Source organism: Loxodonta africana, chromosome 24 (genome assembly GCF_030014295.1).
Source record: "Loxodonta africana isolate mLoxAfr1 chromosome 24, mLoxAfr1.hap2, whole genome shotgun sequence".
Classification (NCBI taxonomy): domain Eukaryota; kingdom Metazoa; phylum Chordata; class Mammalia; order Proboscidea; family Elephantidae; genus Loxodonta; species Loxodonta africana.
In genome coordinates this window covers 1586440-1608057 of record NC_087365.1, presented here as the reverse complement: position 1 = coordinate 1608057, position 21618 = coordinate 1586440, and the positions used below count along the sequence as shown (strand labels likewise).

The following is a 21618-nucleotide window of genomic DNA, read 5'->3' as shown; positions in this document are numbered from 1 at the left end:
ATCCCTTTCATGAAGCCTCATTAAGCTAGAACACTCCAGCCTCTTGCCACAGAGAAGAGCTTTTTCAAATCTGACATCCATAGACTTTGCAGATATTAAGACATTATGATCCTAAATTTCAAACGAAGGAAAAAAGGGCAAATGTTGCAGAAAACAAACACTAAGAAGCAGAAGGATGTCCCAGCAGGCACTGTCCGAAAGCCAAGCACCACAGGATATGAGTGTGTGCTCAGGAGAAGCAGGCATGGGGCAGGGCGAGGATGGCTATCTGCAACTCTTGCCTGCCATGTAGCTTGGATTAGACCACCTGGTGCCCTTTGAACCCCCCTCCCCCTGAAATCCTCTCAACCCCGTTAGACTCTGTGCTGTCAGGACCTCTTGGATACAATCCAGGATGATCATAGAACCAAAAGGATCTTAGAAACTGCTGAGTCCATAGGGGTTAAACACTGCTAGTCATGGTCAAGCAGAATCAAAGGAGAGGTGGATGGGTCACCTAAGCAGAGCATATACTGCTCATCCCTCATGTGCAGAAGGAAAGCAGGCAGCAACCACCCCCACCCCCACCCCACAACCACAACCATCAGCACCAAAGAAGCCAGGAGCCATGGTGGTGACCAAGCAAACCAGCATAACACCTCCCTGGGCCAACAGGAAACGGAGGAGATGGCAGAGGAGAATGGCTGTGAAACAAAGTCTGCTGTGGCATGGGCTGGGAAAGGGCTCACAACTTGTCTGAGAGGTTCACAGTGCACTGTGTCTGAAGATCAACTTCATGCTTGGTCAGAAAGTTGGACTCATGAAAAACTGCATGAGGTCCCCAGCACACTGCTCCTCACCAAGGAGAGTTGGGTCTCAGAGAAAAAAAACTTTTGAGCTTTGGAAGGTAAAGCATGGCCTGACTTCTCTTCACATAATAGTCAAATGAGAAATAATTGCCAGTGGTTTGTCAATGGTCTCTCCTTACCGTGACAAAAACATACACGAGAGGTACACTCCTCCCTACTCAACTTGGGAAGAGCAGTATTTGTTGTTGTTAGTTGCCCTTGAGTCAGCCCAGACTCATGGCAACCCTATGCACAACAGAACAAAACATTGCCTGGTCCTGTACCGTCCCACGATCAGTTGCAGACCAGGCCATTGAGATCCATAGGGTTTTATTGGCTGATATTTGGAAGTAGATTGCCAAGTCTTTCTTCTTAGTTGGTCTTAGTTTGAAAGCTTCACTGAAATCTGTTCAGCATTATAACAACATGCAGACCTGCACTGACAGATGGCAAGTGGCTGCACATGAGGGGAACTGACCAGTAATCAAGCCCAAGTCTCCCACACAGAAGGTGAGAATTCTACCACTGCATCACCACTCCCCCAGAGCAGTATTTAAAACTTAACAAATAAACACCCAGTGGGGTGGCATTACTTTCTTGGTGGTATGTACCCATGTCTCTTTTCTTGCTTCTCTCTTTTATATCTCAAAAGGAATTGGCTTAAAACACAATCTAATCTTGTAGATTGAGCCCTGCCCCATTAACATAACTGCCGCTAATCCCATCTCATGAACATCATAGAGATAGGATTTACAACACATAGGAAAATCTTATCAGATTACAAAATTGTGGACAATCAGACAGTACTGGGAATCATGGCCTAGCCAAATTGATACACATATTTTGTGGGGACACAACTCAAACCTGGGGGAGATATTTCTCACCCTCATTCATGGAGAGGACACCTATTTGAGGCTATGATCTTTATACATGACACCTGTCCTGGCCAAAGACGGTGTCCTCTCTTCCCTTAAAGGCTTTAGAAGCCCAACCACAGCCGAGGCCTGTCTCTAGGCTGTGTGGTTTCTGTGTCTTTGCAGTGGGAGGGGTCACCCATATTGGCTCATCTGCAAAGGCATATTACCTTTCACTGATAAACAACGACAATAGCAGATGCTCTTTAAAAAAAGAAAAAAAAAGACTAGAATAAAAATGCAAGCATAATTGTAATCCTCCATGCCTTGACAACAGGTAGTTGGGTCTCACGGTCATAGAAGGAGCACCAAATGCAGCTGCTCATGTCTGTCTAGCCTCATGGCTCCACATTTACCCATCAGACCGAAATAGGGAGCAGCATGCAGACTGGGAAGGGCACTGGAGTTTGATTCAGAAAAACACACGCCTCTCCCAAACTTTCACTGACTCTTTGCATCTGTTACTTTCTCAGTCTTGGTTTTCTCATCTGTACCGTGTCATCCTGACCAGCCCCCAGGATTGTTGTGAAAGCAATCTCGTAGACAGTGAATCAGGGAGAAACTAGCATTAGTACCAGCAGAATGCCATGTCTGCCTTTAGGAGATAGCACGTCTAGGCACAGAAAGATGTGAGTTTGCCAGCTGTACTAGAAATAAGTGGTTTATCTAATTTGTGTTGTGTCCTTTGGCCACATTTGATTCTCCAACCGCAGTCCACAAATAGCCACATCTAGCTGTGCATCTCTAACATGGCCTTCTGCATTTGGGAGCCACCCAGTTCTAAGTGCCATCATCACTGGCACCATTGTACTTAGTGCCTAATCTGACAATAGTGTAGCCAAATGAGGCAAATTTTGGGGCAGCCTCATTTTCATCCTTTTTTAAAAACTTGGATTATAGAAGATTCACCCTGTGTATTCCACAAATCCTCCAAGTGAGGAAACAGCCCTGCTCTTCACCATAAATAATGAGTCTCAGAATTCAGAAAGCTGACCCATCCATCGGGGACTATAGTCTTTCTTCAGATGCTGTTGTCAGCAGTAAGCATTTGCTGTATATATTTTAATGACTGTTTCATAATATGAAAACAAGGGTGTGTCTCTTGGAACTATACTACATCGTGTAGTGCTTCAAGTTTACTTCTGACGACCAAGGCCAGTGAGATCTGTTAGCTTGCTCCTGTACCAGGAAATCATTGTTTATTTTTTTTTCTTTCTATTCATATTTATATTTGCTTTTATTAATGTTTCCTCAGCATTTCTTTGTATTTGTTCCCATATATTTGCTCTTGAACTTGCCTGCTTTACTTCTCTGCAGAGAGTCCTCCTTTAAACATCTGTGTTAGCCAGGGCTGTACCCCAAAGTCACCTTAGAAACCATGGCCACAGGCTGCACTAACAATAGATAAAGGCCACAAAAACCTCACAAGTGTCCCTCTTGGTCAAAAAGGCAATGGGGTAAGAGACCGTGGGCTAATAGATATAAACCTGCCCCACCAAGAGCCCATCTAAATTTCCTGAAGTTGTAAACAGGTGTCCCTGCTATAGGATTAAGAAATCATGAATAGTGAGCACATGTGAACCAAGCTTACAATTAAATCAGAAAAAGCATGTGTCAAAACTGTTGTGACATGTGTTTCAAGCAATGGAACTTTACTCTGCTGCATGAATTACAAACCCCATAATGAGCGAATAAAACTTCACGGGCAAAGCTTCCACTTCTGGGGCCTTTCAAGTAAAAGTGGAGGGCCAGAAAGGTAACTAGAAGAGAGGGATTATCACTGCAGTAGGTGGACACAAATTCTTTGAAGTGCTTTCCATCTGTGTCCCCTCCCCTTGAATCTGGGCTGGGCCTAGTGGCTTGCTTATAATCAGTAGAACACAAAAGAGTGATGTCTGGGTCTTCTGAGGCTGGTAGTAAGAAGCTTTTCAGCTTCAACATGTATGTCTTAGAACACTCATTCAGAGCTCTGAGGTGCCACACAAGATGTCCACTACCCAGTGACTGCCCTGCTGGAGGGACCCAGTGTGAGCTGTCCCCACCAAGGTGCCAGACATGTGAGTGAAGCCACCTTGGACCCTCCCAAACAAGCTGAGTATTACTAAGTGATCCCATTTCATTCCATGTGGCGTGGAAGAATCAATTACCCACCTAGCTCCATCTAAATTCCTGACCCACAAAGTTATGAGATATAGCACAATGGTGGTTATTTCAAACCACTCAGTTTGGGGGGTAGTTTGTTACACAGCAACAGACAATTAGAGCAGTCACCACTCCTTCATACAGAAATCTTCACTGAAGAACAAAGCATAAACAAGGTAGCCCAGGACCTCATATTGCATCTGAAAAGCAGAGAGTACTAGTAAGGAAGAGACAAGGAGCTCCTCTCCTCAAGATGACTGTTGAGGCCAAAGAGGAACCTGATCCCCAGACTCTGGTCCATACATATTCCTCTGCCTGGATCCCTCAAATATATATATATATATATATTTTCCAATTCCCAGGGTTCATCCTTATCCAAAGCTGCCTTAATGAGAAATCTTCACAAAACTTGTGAGAGTTCCATCACTGCAATATTTTCCTCTTATCTCCTCCTACTTCTGATCCTTCCCATCACCATGGTAACCTACAAATAAAAAGAGCCATCAGTAGAGGTTCCTGTTGGTGTCTTATCTGAGGTCTGATCCAGCCCTCAGTTCATGGTTGGCTCTAGCTCCAATAAGTTTAGCAGTTACCTTGGTAATTCTAAGTTATCCAGCTGTTTCAATCAGCTTATTAGGATATGAGAAAAAATAGAAATACCCTAAGTCAGTTGTTTGAGACATGCAGAAGATGATGCCAGCGCCATGCTTTTATGCCCTTGGCCCTCACAGTGCTTATTGCAAGAACCCATGATACTCTGCCTGAAGGCTCTCTCTAGTCACAGAAGAGTGCCATCCATGTGCAAAGGCAGGGCAGAAATGGCAGAGGAGGGGTAAAGCCCAGGAGCAGCCCCCACCCAATGGTTAGATACCTCAGAGTCTGTGCTACTTGAGGGAAGATGTCATTTGTACAGTGTAGGAGGATGGGAAGGTCAGGGACTTCCCAAGTGAGAGCAGTGGGCTTATGGGGACCAAAGCAAAGAGGAGGGTCCCTGGGGCAGGAGAGGTCAAGGGGCTCTTTTGATCTGGTTAAGCAGTTTTCCTTTTCTTGTTGCCTTCACTCAGTCCTGCCTTTTGGTGCCCTAAGTGCTCCTCTCTGCCTGTGCAGACCAGGAACTCCCAGTGGCAAGCTGTTCCTGTTCCAGAATTACCTCTCTACTTCCTTTACCTGGTTGCACCTCCCAACCCCTTCGACACTCCTGTTCTTTTCAAGGTGCCACAGGTGTTCAGAGCACAGATTGTTAAGGAATAACAATGGTCATAAGAAATTCTCTTGTAAAATCGGAATTAGAGGTAAAATCAAGGGAGCTGAAAATTTTTCTTCTCCATTCCTCAAGTCTGAACTGCTGTGAGTGGTCATAATTTTGCATACAGACTTTCCATGTGTCTTCTTTCTTTAAAAAAAAATAAATAATATATATATATACATATATATATATATATATATAGCTTTACAACAACCATAACATTCATAGAGAAAAGTGCATAATTAATATATGTACGGCTAGGTGAATGTCACAAAGAGCACCACCTATGGAACCACCATCTAGATAAAGAAGAGAACACTGTCACCACCAGAAGTCTCCCTCTGCCCCTTGCAGCCACTCTCCCTGCATAATGACCACCATCCTGACTTAGATCGGATCAATAGTATAGATCACTTGCCCTGTGTTGGAGCTTCCTATGAACAGATCCTTCAGCATTTGTCGTTGTGTCTGGCTCCCTCACTCTTTCTTCAAGATCCATGTCTGCTGTATACAGTCATAGATCATTTATTCCATAGTGTCTTGATGCATGGCTCTACCGCAATTAACTTGTCCATTCTCTTGTACACACACATTTGAGTAGTTTCCAGTTTGTGGCTATTATAAAATAGTGCCATTAATGATATTCTAGTACTTTTTATTTTTTTCGATGAGCATATATTTCTATTGGGTACACAGATAGGAGTGACACTGCTGATAATAGGGTATGTGTATGTTCTGCTTTTTAAAGTTTTTATAATCAAAGTGATCCCTATGCAGACTTTTAGGAAACACATCATACCAAAAGGTTTAAAAAATAAACATCAGCTGCTGTGCTAGTTTCCCTACCTGAGCCATCCAATATGGTGGCTACTGCCCACATGTGACTATTTAAATGTAAATTAAAACTAAATAAAATTCAGTTCCTCAGTTGCACTAGCCACATTTCAGGTGCTCAGTAACCACATATGACTAGTGGCTCCCACACTGGCCAGAGCAGATATAAACTTGTCCATCCTCACTGAAAGTTCTAGACAGCACTGCTGCCCTCTCCAGCTTCTAGCCATGTTCCTGCCTCTTCTCGTCCTCCTTTTCTGATCACCTGAGGAGCAATGAGTCTGTCTCCCTCTGTCTTGTGAGCACTGTATCACATAAGCCCATCCTAACTTAGGTGGCATATCCTCTGATGTCACACAGAGCCAAAGGGACTTCTGTTTAGTAAGCTTTGCCCTCCATGAGAGGTAGCACTGGTTATAAATATTTATTTTGGGGGGATAATTGATATATAATTTGGTTAATAGCTTATGGTCTCTGTGTAAGACCAGTGATTATCAGCCAATAGGCCTGCCTCCCGAGTCCCTATATGTAGTGGAAAATGTTTCTGACTGAAGTATGCTGTGCTCAGGAATGGTGTGGGAGGAAATGTGGTACAGCAGTGCCCCCCCCCCGCCCCCGGCCAGCACTCCTTCACTGAATAAGTAGGTATCAGCTGGACAGGCCAGTTCCAACCTGCAGGACACAGAAGAGAGATATGGTGTCTCCTGTCTCAAGGGAGAGGGAAGAGGGGGGTATAGATGCACCCCAGGGTGGAGACCTCGGGGAGACAGGGGAGTAGGGAGTATAGATGCATCTGGTGTGGAGACCTTGGGGACCCACAGAGGAGGGCTCCTTCCTTCAGTAGGTGTCAGCTAAGCATAAATATGGTTAAAGGGCAGCGAGTGACATGAAGGCAGCTGCAGATACATCTGGAGCTGAGGTATGAAGGAGGTGAGAGTAGGTCTGGTGCAGGGGCCCAGCCACACCTGTGCTTGACGAGAAGCATTTTCACCTACGTTTATAGGAGAAATTAGCATCTTATTTCTTCCTCTCACACACTCCTTCTGGTTATGATAGCAGAATTTTACTAATTTTATAAGTTTCTTTGTTCTTCATGGATCATTCTTATCTGTTCATTTAATTCTTGGTAGAATTCACTTCTAAACTACCTCGGGGTACAAGAGCAGATTTTTTTTTAACTATGCTTTCTTCCACTTAACGACCTTTCTAAAGGTAGCCACAACTCTGACATCCCTATGCTGGCAGCACAGATTCCTTTGGCCTACTTTGTACTTTATATAAATGGAGCCTTACATCTAGCTTCTTTTGTTCAACATTGTGTTTCTGAGATTCATTCTCATTGCTGTGTAGCATTGCCCTGTGTGAACATGCTGCGATTATTTATCCTTTCTACTCCTGTTGGGCATTTGGGTGGTTTCCAATTTGGGACTATTATGAACAGTGTTGCTATGAACATTCCTGTAGGTATCTTTTCAAGAACATATAGAATAATTTTTGTTGGGCATTTACTTAGGAGTGGAATTGTTGCTACATAATGTGTCCATATGTTCAGCTATAAGAAATACAACAGTTTTCCCAAGAGGTGCCACAAATTTTCACTCCCAAGGAGTGTATGAGAATATTCATTGTTCCACATTCTCGACAACACTTCCTATTGTTCGATCTTTCCACTTTAGCTATTCCGGAGGGTTGGTGTATAGCTCTGCTGTTTTTAACAACAAACATTGCCAACTAGGACAGGATCTACCACCACCAGTGGAGAGAATTGTTGGTTGATAAACACAGATTAAACATTAAAGCTTACCAACAAGGAGTGTAAATTTGATTTTATTCCGCTGTAAACAGATCATCTCTCATCATGAAAACATGAGCACAATTGATTTACAAGTGTGCATCAAAAAACTTTTTGCTGCCCTCTCTAAGGAAAAAAAAATTGATTTAATAGTGGTCACCATGCAAGCAGGTACATGAGACATGGTTGGTGGCACCACACTCTCATCCGACAGCAATTGCAGCTCTGTTGGGACCATTCTGGCCAAAGCACATTTTTCCATTTGTGCAATTTCTGTTTATGTGATTTTTATTTTCTCAGTTCAAATAGCACTTTACTCAAGGGAGAGGATGTTGTTTTCGTGCATTTCAGCACTACGGTTTTATTTTTACTCTTCAATTTAAAATCAGTTTTCTCCTTATCTTTACAACTAGGTAAGTGAATGTAGCTGTGTAATGAAGAAAAGAGTGTGCACACCTAATACTTCAATTAGCAGTGTCCCGGGGGCTGTATGTGAGCTCAGCTCCCATGGGTTGTTGATTGAGCCGACATGCCCTCTAGTGGGACTGCCTGATGCTTGTGTCTGGTTGTTGGTGCTTTCTGCCCGGTGATGTAAGGCTCGGCTCTCTCCATCCCCCATGGTTTTTGTTCTGTGAGGTGGAATGCACACATTCACTAGCATTCATGAGCATAGGGCCACATCAACTCCCTGCCCCCAAGCCCACTACCTAGAACAGTCGCATCTCAATACTTACCAACCACCCGCACTTTGTTTTCTGAACAAAAGGCCCCAAAAAGAAAGTAACAGACTTTACTCATGACCTGGTAAAATTCAGCACCAAGGAAGAACTTTACCAGCTGACCTTCTTCAGAGGGCTTCAAAGCAGAGCGCTGATACCCAGCTTCACTTTGTCCTTTGAAGTGGATTCTGTACACCCAGGAGGCTCTTTTCAGAAGGGATTGTGGACTGGCTCAGACCACACACCGGTTATTGCCTTCTGATTGAACCCGGACCTCCACAGTCCTGTGCTGGAGTAGCACTAGAGCAAGCTGGGAGGTGAGAAGAAGAATAGGTAGCTGAGGAAAGGTGACCATACACCAGTAGGCCTGCACATCTAGAGCTGCCATGCAGGATGCCAGGCACCACAAAATAGCTAACTCTGGAAGGACATGTGCAGAGGGAGCCACGAAGCAGCAGCACTGCTCCATCCCTGCTGCCTGGTCTTCTTGGCTGGGCACAGACATGCTGATGAGTCTTTGGGGATCATTGTGGCCCAGTCTTATCAGATACAGCTGGTGAGGGACTGCAGGTCAGAGTTGCCCAGCCCAGCACTCCCTTTGGCAGCACATATACTAAAATTGGAACAAAACTGAAGAGATTAGCATGGCCCCTGTGCAAGGATGACATGCAAATTTGTGAAGCATTACATAGTTTTACATTTTCAGATAAACAGAAGTTTAGGGAATTCATAAAAACCAAACCAAAACTACAAGAAATACTAAAGGGAGTTTTCTGGTTACAAAATCAACAATATCAAATATCAACCCAAAACTAGAACACAGGACAGAGCAACCAAATGTCAACCCAGATAGGGAAATCACAAAAATAAATCAGGAAAAAAAAGCTCAAAAGAGCAAAAAAGCGATGTCGTTATGTAAAAGAAGACAACATTAAAACAAAGAGGGACTAAGAAATATAATCATAGATCTTTCATATGGAGAGGAAGGCAAGGTGATACAAAGAAATAAAAGAGGTTTAAATTCAGAGAAATAGGGGTAAATATTAAGGTAACCAAAAAGGAGAATAAAAATCATACTCATCAAAATAAAATAAAGAAAAATGTAGGGACTCAGTAGAAACAAAATCAACAATAATGAATGACAGGAAAAGACAATATATAATGATAAACTACTCAGCACAAAAAATTAAGTGGGAAAAAGAAACTGTCAACAACACCCTGAAAAAGGCATCAAAATGACAGCACTAAACTCATACCTATCCATAATTACGCTGACTGTAAATAGACTAAATGCACCAATAAAGAGACAGAGAGTGGCAAAATGGATTAAAAAACACAATCCATTTATATGCTGCCTACAAGAGACACACCTTAGACTTAGAGACACAAACAAACCAAAACTCAAAGGATGGAAAAAAATATATCAAGCAAACAACAATCAACAAAAAGCAGGAGTGGCAATATTAACTTCTGACAAAATAGACTTTAAAGTTAAATCCACCACAAAGGATAAGGAAGGACACTACATAACGATTCAAGGGACAATATACCAGGCAGCTATAACTATATTAAATATATATGCACCAATGATAGGGCTGCAGGATACATAAATGAACAGCATTGAAAAGTGAGATAGTTCCACAATTATAGTAGGATACATAAACACGCCACTTTTGGTAAAGGACACAACATCCAGAAAGAAGCTCAATAAACACACAGAAGATATGAATGCTACAATCAACCAACTTGACCTCATAGACATATACAGAACACTCCACCCAACAGTAGCCAAGTGTACTTCTTTTCTAGCACACATGGAACATTCTCGAGAATAGACCACGTATTAGGTCATAAAGCAAGCTTCAGCAGAACACAAAACATTGAAATATTACAAAGCATTTTCTTTGACCATAACACCGTAAAAGTAGAAACCAATAACAGAAAAAGCAGGGAAAAGAAATCAAACACTTGGGGAGCCTAACAAATACCCTGTTCAAAAATGACTGGATTATAGAAGACATTAAGGATGGAATAAAGAAATTCATAGGATCCAATGAGAATGACAACACCTCCTATGAGAACCTTTGGGACACAGCTAAAGCAGTGCTCAGAGGTCAATTTATATCAATAAATGCACACACACAAAAAGAAGAAAGGGTCAAAAGTCAAAGAATTAACCCTACAACTTGAACAAATAGAAAGAGAGCAACAAAAAACTCCTCAGGCACCAGAAGAAAGCAAAAAATAAAAATTAGAGTAGAGTTAAATGAAATAGAGAACGGAAAAACAATTGAAAGAGTTAACAAAACCAAAAGATGGTTCTTTGGAAAAAAATTAACAAAATTGATAAACCATTGGCCAAACTGACAAAAGAAAAACAGGAGAGGAAGCAAATTACCCAAATAAGAAATGAGATGAGTGATATCACAACAGACCTAATGGAAATTAAAAGAATAATATCAGATTACTATGAAAAATAGCACTCTAACAAATTTGAAAACCTAGAAGAAATGGATGAATTTCTAGAAACACACTACCTAAACTAACACAGAGGTAGAAGAACTAAATAAACCCATAACAAGAGATTGAAAAGGTAATTTAAAAACTCCCAACAGAAAAAAGCCCCGGCCCAGACAGCTTCACTGCAGAGTTCTACCAAACTTTCAGAGAAGAGTTAACACCACTACTACTAAAGGTATTTCAGAGCATAGAAAATGAAGGAATACTCCCAAACTCATTCTATGAAGTCAGCATATACCTGATACCAAAACCAGGTAAAGACACCACAAAAAAGAAAATTACAGACCTATATCTCTCATGAACAAAACTCTAGCCAATAGAATTCAATAATATATCAAAAAAATAATTCACTATGACCAAGTGGAATTCATGCCAGCTATGCAGGGATGGTTCAACATTAGACAAACAATTAATGTAATCTATCATATAAATAAAACAAAAGAACCACATGATCTTTTCAATTGATGCAGAAAAGGCATTTGACAAAGTGCGGCACCCATACATGATAAAAGCTCTCAGGAAAATAGGAATAGAAGGAAAATACCTCAATATAATACAGGGCATTTATACAAAGCCAACAGCCAACATCACCCTAAATAGAGAGAGCCTGAGAACATTCCCGTTGAGATCGGGAACCAGACAAGGATGCACTTTATCACTACTTTTATTCAACATTGTGTTGGAGGTCCTAGCCAGAGCAGTTAGGCTAGATAAAGAAATAACGGCATCCAGATTGGTAAGGAAGAAGTAAAAGTATCTCCATTTGCAGATGATATGATCTTATACACAGAAAATCCTAAGGAATCTTCAAGAAAACTACTGAAACTAGTAGAAGAGCTCAGCAGAGTATCAGGATACAAGATAAACATACAAAAATCAGCTGGATTCCTCTACACCAACAAAAAGAACATCGAAGAGGAAATCACTAAATCAATACCGTTTACAGTAGCCCTCAAGAAGATAAAATACTTAGGAATGAATCTCACCAGAGTTATAAAAGACCTATGCAAAGAAACCTACAAGACACTACTGCCAGAAACCAAAAGAGACCTACGTAAGTGTAAAAGCATACCTTGCTCATGGATAAGAAGATTTAACATTGTAAAAATATCTATTCTGCAATGAAATTCTGATCCAAATTCCAACAACATTTTTTAATGAGATGGAGAAACAAATCGCCAACTTCATATGGAAGGGAAAGAGGCCCTGGATAAGTAAAACATTACTGAAAAAGAAGAACAAAGTGGGAGGCCTCACACTACCTGATTTTGGAACCTATTATACCGCCACAGTAGTCAAAACAGCCTGGTACTTGTACAACAGCAGATAAATAGACCAATGGAACAGAATTGAGAATCCAGACATAAATCCATTCACATACGAGCAGCTAATATTTGACACAGGCCCAAAGTCAGTTAAATGGGGAAAAGACAGTCTCTTTAACAAATGGTGCTTGCATAATTGGATATCCAACTGCAACAAAATGAAACAAGACCCATATGTCACACCATGCACAAACACTAACTCAAAAGGATCAAAGACCTAAGTATAAAATCTAAAACGATGAAGATCATGGAAGAAAAAATCAGGACAACATTAGGAGCCCTAATACATGGCATAAACAGTATACAAAATATTACTAATGCACAAACACCAGAAGAGAAACTAGATAACTGGGAGCTCCGAAAAATCAAACACCTATGCACATTCAAAGACTTCACCAAAAGAGTAAAAAGTCTACCTACAGACTAGGAAAAAGTTTTTAGCTATGACGTTTCCGATCACCGCCTGATCTCTAAAATCTACATGATATTGCAAAAGCTCAACTACAAAAGGACAAATAACCCAATTAAAAAATGGACAAAGGATATGAACAGACACTTCACCAGAGAAGACATTCAGGAAGCTGACAGATACATGAGGAAATGCTCACAATCATTAGCCATTAGGGAAATACAAATCAAAACTACAATGAGATTTCATCTCACTCCAACAAGGCTGGCATTAATCCAGAAACACAAAATAATAAATGTTGGAGAGGCTGTGGAGAGATTGGAACACTTCTACACTGCTGGTGGGAATGTCAAATGGTACAACCACTTTGGAAATGGATTTGGCACTTCCTTAAAAACCTAGAAATAGAACTACCTTACAATCCAGCAGTCTGACTCCTTGGAATATATCCTAGAGAAATAAGAGCCTTTACACGAACAGATATATGCACACCCATGTTCATTGCAGCACTGTTTGCAATAGCAAAAAGATGGAAGCAACCAAGGTGCCCATCAGTAGATGAAAGGATAAATAAATTATGGTATATTCATACAATGGAATACTACTCATAAAGAACAATGATGAATCCGTGAAACATTTCATAATGTGGACGAATCTGGAAGGCATTATGCTGAGTGAAATTCGTCAGTTGCAAAAGGACAAATATGGTATGAGACCACTATTATAAGAACTCGAGAAGTAGTTTAAACAGAGAAGAAAATATTCTTTGATGATTACAAGAGTAGGGAGGGAGGGAGTATTCACTAATTAGATAGTAGACAAGAACTATTTTAGGTGAAAGGAAAGACAACAGACAATACAGGAGAAGTCAGCACAACTGGACTAAACCAAAAGCAAAGAAGTTTCCTGAATAAACTGAATGCTTCGATGGCCAGTGTAGCAGGGTCAGGGGTTTGGGGACCATGGTTTCAGGGGACACCTTGGTTGATTGGCATAATAAAATCTATTAGGAAAACCTTCTGCATCCCACTTTGGAAAGTGGTGCCTGGGGTCTTAAACGCTAGCAAGCAGCCATCTAAGATACATCAATTGGCCTCAACCCACCTGGAGCAAAGAAAAATGAAGAACACCAAAGACACAAGGTAATTATGAGCCCAAGAGACAGAAAGGGCCATGTAAACTAGAGACTACATCAGTCTGAGACCAGAAGAGCTAGATGGTGCCCGGCTACAACTGATGACTGCCCTGACAGGGAACACAACAGAGAACCCCTGAGGGAGTAGAAGAGCAGTGGGATGCAGACCTCAAATTCTTGTCAAAAGACCAGACTTAATGGTCTGACTGAGACTAGAAGTACCCCAGAGGTCATGATCCCCAGGCCTTCTGTTAGCCCAAGACAGGAACCATTCCCAAAGCCAACTCTTCAGACAGGGATTGGACTGGACTATAGGACAGAAAATGATACTGGTGAGGACTGAGCTTCTTGGCTCAAGTAGACACATGAGACTATGTGGGCAGCTCCCGTCTGGAGAGGAGATGAAAAGGCAGAGGGGGTCAGAAGCTGGCTGAATGGACACGAAAACAGAGAGTGGAGAGAAGGAATGTGCTTTTTCTTTAGGGGGGAGAGCAACTAGGAGTATATAGCAAGATGTATTTAAATTTTTGTATGAGAGACTGACCTGATTAGTAAACTTTCTCTTAAAGCACAATAACAATTTAAAAAAAGAAAGAAAGAAAGAAAAACTGCCCAGCCCAGCTGCTCCAAGCTCCTGACCCACTGAACTGGGAAGAAGGCAATGACTTTTTCTTTTTTGTTAAGCCACTCAGTTTGGGAGTAACATGTTTCTAAGCAGTGGATAATTAGCATACCCATGGGAGGGAGGCTGTTCTGGTGTCCTTGACTGGTGTCAGCAGATAGCCTGGGGGCTGACTGGGCCTGTGGTACCCAAAGGAACATGCTCTCAGTGGGTAGCCAGTCCACCCCAAGGCAGGCAATGGTAACCACCATAATTAGAGCCAGGTCAGTCAGCAAACAGATGCACTCAAACTAGATAACTGAGGGGATTATTCACAAGAATGGTGTAGGGGACCTGAGCACATCTGAGGGGCTACCAGCCTGGGGCCTGGAGGGCCAGGAGAGGGTGTGGTGAGCATGCCTGAGGGAAAGGGTTATGTAGATGAAGGAGGGTGCCTTGAGGGAGCCTTCAGTCAGGGAGCCTGGGACTCAGTACCCTAAGCCAGCCCCCTCCATCCCTGTGTCCAACCTGCTCTCCAGCCAGAGCATCCAGGTGCCTACAAACAGAGTACATCCGGTCAGCCTCCCCAAGAGAGACAATGTTGATGTGGAGGTGGGCAGGGGAGGGGAGTCTGCCTCTGGACTGCAGAAAGAAACAGCCAGATGGAGTCACAGCGACAGTGCACCCCTCTTTGCCTGTGCCCCCCGGCCCTCCAGCCACCCTGTCGGGCAGGCACCATGGGGCCCATTTCACAGACAGGCACGGGAATCCTAAAGCAGCACAGTGAGGTGCTCTGCTCCTGGTGTGGTGCCACCTTCTGCCACTCCTGTGGCTTTACACCCTGGAGGCCTTCTTGGTGGCCACCCAGCATATGACCTCCCTGATTTGCCCAAATAGCAGCAATGTCTGTCCTTTCATTCCCCACTCCTAGAACCACTGCACACACTTCCTCTCCCCAGCGTGGCACCTGACGTGCCTGCTGCCTTTCGGAAGCTAGTGGGGCGTTTCAAGTGTCAGCAAAACCTCACCCAGTCCAAATGAAGAGCTTTGGCTAGAGTATCAGGGACCTTGGCGGAGTGAGGGCCAGGGTGTTGAATAGGCTTTTTGGAGAACTACGAGACGAGGATGCCTGGTCGTGGAGAGCAGTGATGCTGGGCAAGTACAAGGAGCAGAGCCAGAGGCCAGGGACACACTGCTACAGATGGTGGTGATCAAGTAGGGCACTGTAGACCACATTTGACTTAAGGAAGAGCAGCCCAGGCAGCATGTAGAGTGAACTACAGTAGTATGGGCAAGATAGGAGGTGGGACATCTGTTGACAAGCCTGAGACCACTTAAAATAAGTTTTTTGAGTGTTTCAGAACAAAGGATGTGACCTGGATTAAGGCTTTGATTTCCTTGGGTACAAGTCACCTTCTTCAGGAGGTAAAATGACAGGAAATAATAGAGAAAGCAGTTGCCACACATCAGTCAAGGAGCAATCAGGCTTGGAAATAATGCCCCACAAGCCAAAAATAAACCTTGAGGGCTGAGTCTGGGGCTCCCCTTCCTGCAAACCACACCTCAGTGTGATGGGAACTTCTGATCCCAGCATCAGAGTTGTACCTCCTCTGAGTGGCTTACACAGAGGCAAGCAGGCCATCAAGGGGATGCTGTGCCAGCACAGGAGCATATTTGGGGCACACAGTGTGAGGGAGGGAGACAGGAACCCAGGCCTTCCTCCAGCCAGATCAGTAGACATGTGAGGGCCTGGCCAAGCTGCCACACCTTCCACCCACGCCTGATAGCTTCCTTCTCAACTGAAAGAGGAAGGCTGATGGATGGACAGACAGATGGTGAAGAGGTGATTCTATTGGTTAGTGGGTCATCAGGATCCTCTTCATGCAGGCAAAGTAGTGGGTCTTAGCTAAAGTTCCTGTGCCAGGATAGTCCCAATTTTGGCACTGGAATTTTCTTGTCCCAGGAACTCTCAGGCCTGGGATGACCAGACAGATGGCCTCCCTTGCTCAGCCTTGGCTGCACACTGGAGTTCCTGAAACCTTTAAAAGCACTGGGCTCCTGATGCACCTGGCCTGGGGTATGCCTGACATCAGCTTTGTAAAGCTCCCGGCTGAGTCTGATGTGCATCCAGGGTAAGGGACCTGCTGCATTGTCAGTGTGCCACAGATGGTGCTGGTCATCATACCCTGGCATACTTGGGTTGGCTTCCTCAGGGATACTTCTGGGTCTCCACTAATCCCCAGGTGGGCAGTCAACCTAGGGCCAACAGGCTTAGAGTTCCAATTAGGACAGGCAGATGACACTGTTCATCCAAGCCAAGAAGCAAAACTCCCCTGTCCCCACGGGGAGAGAGGCTGCACTTCTTGCCTCTTCTCCTCCCCTCACCCCACTAATGCAGTGGGTGGAGGGCTGTGAACTTGGGCTGCTTTGAGAATCAAATGAAGTTGGTAGAGCCATCTTCTCATAAAAATACTCTCACACACAAAACCTTGCCTTCAGTATAAGGTTCACAGACTCATGAACTATGTAATCCATTTGCTGAAACAAAGGATGAAAGGTCAGGGAGTTAGCTTCATCAGGCCACGGTGTTCCTTCTGTGTAATGCAGATGACATCTTGGACTCAGGAATTCTCTGCTTCTGTGAAACGAAGAAGGAGAAAGGCCTGGCAAGCTACTTCTGAAATCAGCCAATGAAAACCTCATGAATCACAACAGAATATTGTCCAACTCACTTGTTTTGGACAGGTAATCAGGAGGGATCAGTTGCTAGAGAAGGACATCATGTTTAGTGAAATAGAGGGCAAGGGAAGCCCTCAGTGAAATGGATTCGCACAATAGCTGAAACTATGGACTTGAACATGCCGGTGATGGTAAGGATGACTCAGACCAGGCAATGTTTCATTCTGTTGTACATAAGATCGCCATGAGTCAAAGTTGACTTGATGGGACAGCTCTCAGCTGTCTGTCTGCCTGCCTGTCTTTCTATCCATCCATCCATCCATCCATCCATCCATCCATCCATCCATCCATCCATCCATCCATCCATCCATCCATCATCCGTCCATTTATCTATCTATCCATCTATGAAATGAACATGTTGATAGCATAATTGAAAGCCTATTTGTGAAGGCATTGTTTGTTTGCTCTGTTTGAATATCTCAAACTGATAGTGTTTCCAACAGCAGATTTCCTAGGTCTCTTGTTGGAACAGTTGCCCTAGGCTCAAACATATGAAAATGCAGAGCACCTGCCCCCAGCTTGGACCACAGAATAAATGAGTGGAAGCGATTTTCACAAAGACAATTCTGGCTTCTCGTGATCAGCTCTCAGAGCAGGCAGAAGAGTGAGTTTGGTGGAGAGCTGGGCCCAAGCACTGGTGAAGAAATAGCACAAGGCCATGGCCTTCCTCATAAATCCCACCAAAGAACCCAGGAGCATGTGTGTGTGTGTGTAGGTGTGTGAGGGCTGACACCACGTAGGGAACTTGAAGGGGATGAACTGCAAGGGGTCTCAGTCGTTCACTCACAGCCCAGGCTGCAGGGAGACCACAGGGACAAGGAAGACAGGGACCCTGCTTACAGTTGAGCAGGAAAGGCAACTATCAAACAAGTAATCACCAAGCACGGGACTCTGACAAGCTAGGCTACATCCAGGTTGAGTGGATGTTGACAGAGGCTGACAATGTCCAGGGAAAGGGCGGTCACCTCCCTTTGAGCCCCTTTAATTATCTACTCCACCAGTGCCCATGGAGTGTGATGAGGACGGTGAAGAGGGCAGAGACAGCAGCAAAGCTGCAATTCTAGTGAGTGATGGCTGTGTGCAGTTAATGCTAAGGAAGGATAATTACAGTAAATTATGTTACGGGAGATCGGGGTGTTTGGGAGTGCAGTTAGATAAAATGAAGCTCAACTAATTAAGAATTAATTAGTTAATTAATTACTGTTGTCCTGGGAGGCTTCCAATTTTGTATTCCCTTAGCTCTGCTTCATTAAAAACTGATGTGAGTTGCTAAGCTCAGTTCCAAGCCAAAAAATTTGAAGGAGGAAAAATTAAAACTCACATTCAACATCATGAGTTGGGGAAAAAAGAGGGAGGCCAATTGGCAGATTGGAGTCCCTTCTCAACCCAGCACAAGTGTCCAAGTCCCATTTACACCAAGGCTCAAGGGACTGTGGAAGATGAAGATCCAAGCCATGAGTTATCTCTGAGTCTACTCCTTGTGGTGCATTGCAGACGTGTTGGTACTTTTTACTTTAGTAACTGACATGCTGATGCTCACACCTGCCTGTAAAATGTACAAATCCCACTGATGACACAGGGAAATGGGGCCAGAATGATGCTGGTTCTCTGGAGATGGACCACAACAGTGAATCAGGATGACCCCCAGGGCAGTGGGTGTGCCTTGACCACAGGGTCCTCCACTGGCTTAGAATTTGCTCTATTCAGCAATTCAAAACTCCTGGGATGTATCTGCCATTGTAGTACATCACCCCCATTTGCCAAATGAGTTTTATTCAGGTGACCACTACATAGAGGTTACAGCTGCATATCACATCACATTCCCTGCACTCCCTAACCCTAACCCAACCAACAAAAGTATAAACAGTGTCTGTTTTCCTCACACTACCATCTGGGGCAGGATGCTTCTGGTGAGGTTCCGGTGTTCTATAGTATCAGCTTCTGCTTCCATGCAATTCTCTCAGCTTCTCTGGACCCCAGCGTGTCCACCATAGTTCCAGACATCATATCTAAATTCCAGACAAGAAGGAGGAAGAGTTATGCTGTCATGACTCCTATTTTTTATCAGGAACACAGACACTTTTCCATAATCCCCGCCCCTCCCCAGAGACTTTTCCTGAGAACTTGATGAGCCCAGTGACCACCCCATGCAGCAAGCCAAGTTAAAGCAAGCAGCATGTCTAATTTTGCTTATGGCCCTGGACAACTAAGGGGCTGTGAGTGCGTCTGTGGTGTCAGACACAAAATATCAAATCAGATACAACATCTCAGACCTCTAATTCCTGTCCAGCTCGAGACCCCAATAAGCATGGATCTTATGTAACCAACACCCTCCAATATGTAATTGAGTACCCAGAAATGTAGGTTTTGGTGTTATATTACATTATTTTATTTATGGATAAATTTTACCAATGCAGCCATATTCAGGGTATGGTCAGGACATGAGCGACTGTGGCCACATGGTCACTGACCAGAGGAAAAGTAAAGTCTCGAGTAACTTGCAATTGATTTAATGATCTGATGCCATAATTTCTGAGAAAATAGAATTATAATTTCCTCCCCCATTAGCCCTACTAGGTTGTAGAGATGAAATGAGGGAAATGTGAACATACTTTGGAAATTGTTACTCAGATGAGATAATGCTGTTCAAGGTGGAAAGAGCAGCAATGGAGGAGTGATATCTGGCCACCCCTCACCTACTGTGCCCCAAGACTCTAGCCACCACGTTGGTGGCAGTCAGTGGGCTACTGCAGTCATGGCTATTTCAGGGCAAGGAAAATTGAAGCTTTTGACTGTCTCAGTGGTATGGGGAACAGTGATAAGCAACAGCTTCAAGTCCCCTTCTCGCCAGGCAGAGTGAAGACACTTCCATGGCTATGAACACACACTGTCCCCTGGCCTTCTCTACCTTGCAAGCCAGCTCTTTTTGGGATCCAGTTAAGTTTCATTTGGAAGGAAGCCGTAGACAAACCCTCCACTCACTGTGTTTGTTCAGACATGCACATCTTGACTCCTTTTTCTTCTCCTTCCTTCCTCTCCAATTCTGCAGACCAACAAAGCTGTGGCCAAGGGAGACTTCCACCAAGCCAGCACCAGCTCCCGGCGAGCCCTCTTCCTGGCTGTGCTCTCCATCACACTGGGAACTGGCATCTACGTGGGCGTGGCTGTGGCCCTCATCGCCTACCTCTCCAAGAACAACCACTTATGAGTCTCCTCCAGGCACAAGGGGAGAGTCTCAGCCATTCTGGTAGGTGTGGACAAGGCAGAGCTGACGTGGGGCAGGCACACGGGAGCTCACACTGTGTGATGCTGTAAGAAAATCATGGCAGAACGACTCCAGGAAGCCCTGGAATTTTCTACCCATGGATTTCCTTTATTTTTATCCTTTAATTTTTGTCTTCTCAGCACTGTGTAGAGCAAGAGACAGATGGACATTGCAAACTCTTACGTACGGAAGTTCCAAAGAAGATCCCAACCTGGAAGGCTGTCTCTATATGGTTCCGGGTGGGTGGATGGCAGTGCAGTGCTCTCCACAGCTGCTGGTGCCTGCAAGGCCACCACATTAGCAATATACAAACAGTTTTAAAAAAATGTTTATTTTTTAATGGACCATGGTGCAATAGGCAGAGGCAGGGACAGCCCTGTGTGACCCCTCTGGTATTGCCCCAGCTCACAGGCCTTCCCCGAAAAAAGAACCTGGAGGCTGAGGAAGAAGAGCCCATTATTGAAACCACCCCAAAAGGACAAAGCAAAGAGACAAAACAGCACCTGGTAGAACCCCCAAGGTCACTGGTCTGCAAGTCAGCCCAGCCCTGAGAAAGCAAAGCCAATATAGCCTCAGATATGCTCAGGCCAGTGCTCTATTCAAGCCGCACTGCCTCCAGCAGAGAGAATGCCAGGCTCTCCTTCTGAACCTGTCAAGCCCAGCAGTGACCAAGCAGCAATACCGCAGTCTTGGGACCTAGTTGACCTAGGACAAGGGAGGCCAACCACAGCCTTCCTTCTAAGACCCAAAGAGAACAGCCAATATGCGCCCCAGGAACTCAAGGCAAAGAATGTGTGAACACCCCCTCAGCCTGGATAACGCTCACCTTAGCGATAAGAATGGCACTAATAAGCTTACAAAGGAGAGGAACCTTTGCTCTGTTGACTCAATGAATAGCTTATTTTCTTGTCATTTTTTAAGTCGCAACTATTGCTTCATGCTGCCTAATTTATCAGATGAATGCTAAAAAATAAGTAATCACAGACATTTTAATACCATTTCATTGCTCTTTTACCAGTGTTCATTATTCAACAAAAATTATCTTTTAACTTTTTTGCTTATGGCTTTTTTTTCTGATTAGTATCAATGGTTGGGTTTTATTTTTACTTTGTACTTGTGGTTGAAACAACTGCAGAGCCACCCAGAACTC

General features: G+C 43.9%; 1 protein-coding gene and 1 non-coding gene across 2 annotated transcripts in view; both read left to right on the top strand.

Annotated features, from left to right (window-relative positions):
* The window catches only part of SYNDIG1 (synapse differentiation inducing 1), a 128539-nt gene extending 108128 nt beyond the window's left edge, over positions 1 to 20411 (top strand). Inside the window, exon 3 of the mRNA XM_003411613.2 lies at positions 20253 to 20411. Coding sequence (XP_003411661.1) covers positions 20253 to 20411 — 159 coding nt within the window. The remainder of the gene's footprint in view (positions 1 to 20252) is intronic.
* On the top strand, positions 9064 to 9170 carry LOC111751137 (U6 spliceosomal RNA). Its single transcript, XR_002786225.1, has one exon. It is a non-coding gene; the product is annotated as a U6 spliceosomal RNA (small nuclear RNA).
* Positions 20412 to 21618: the final 1207 nt, after the last annotated feature.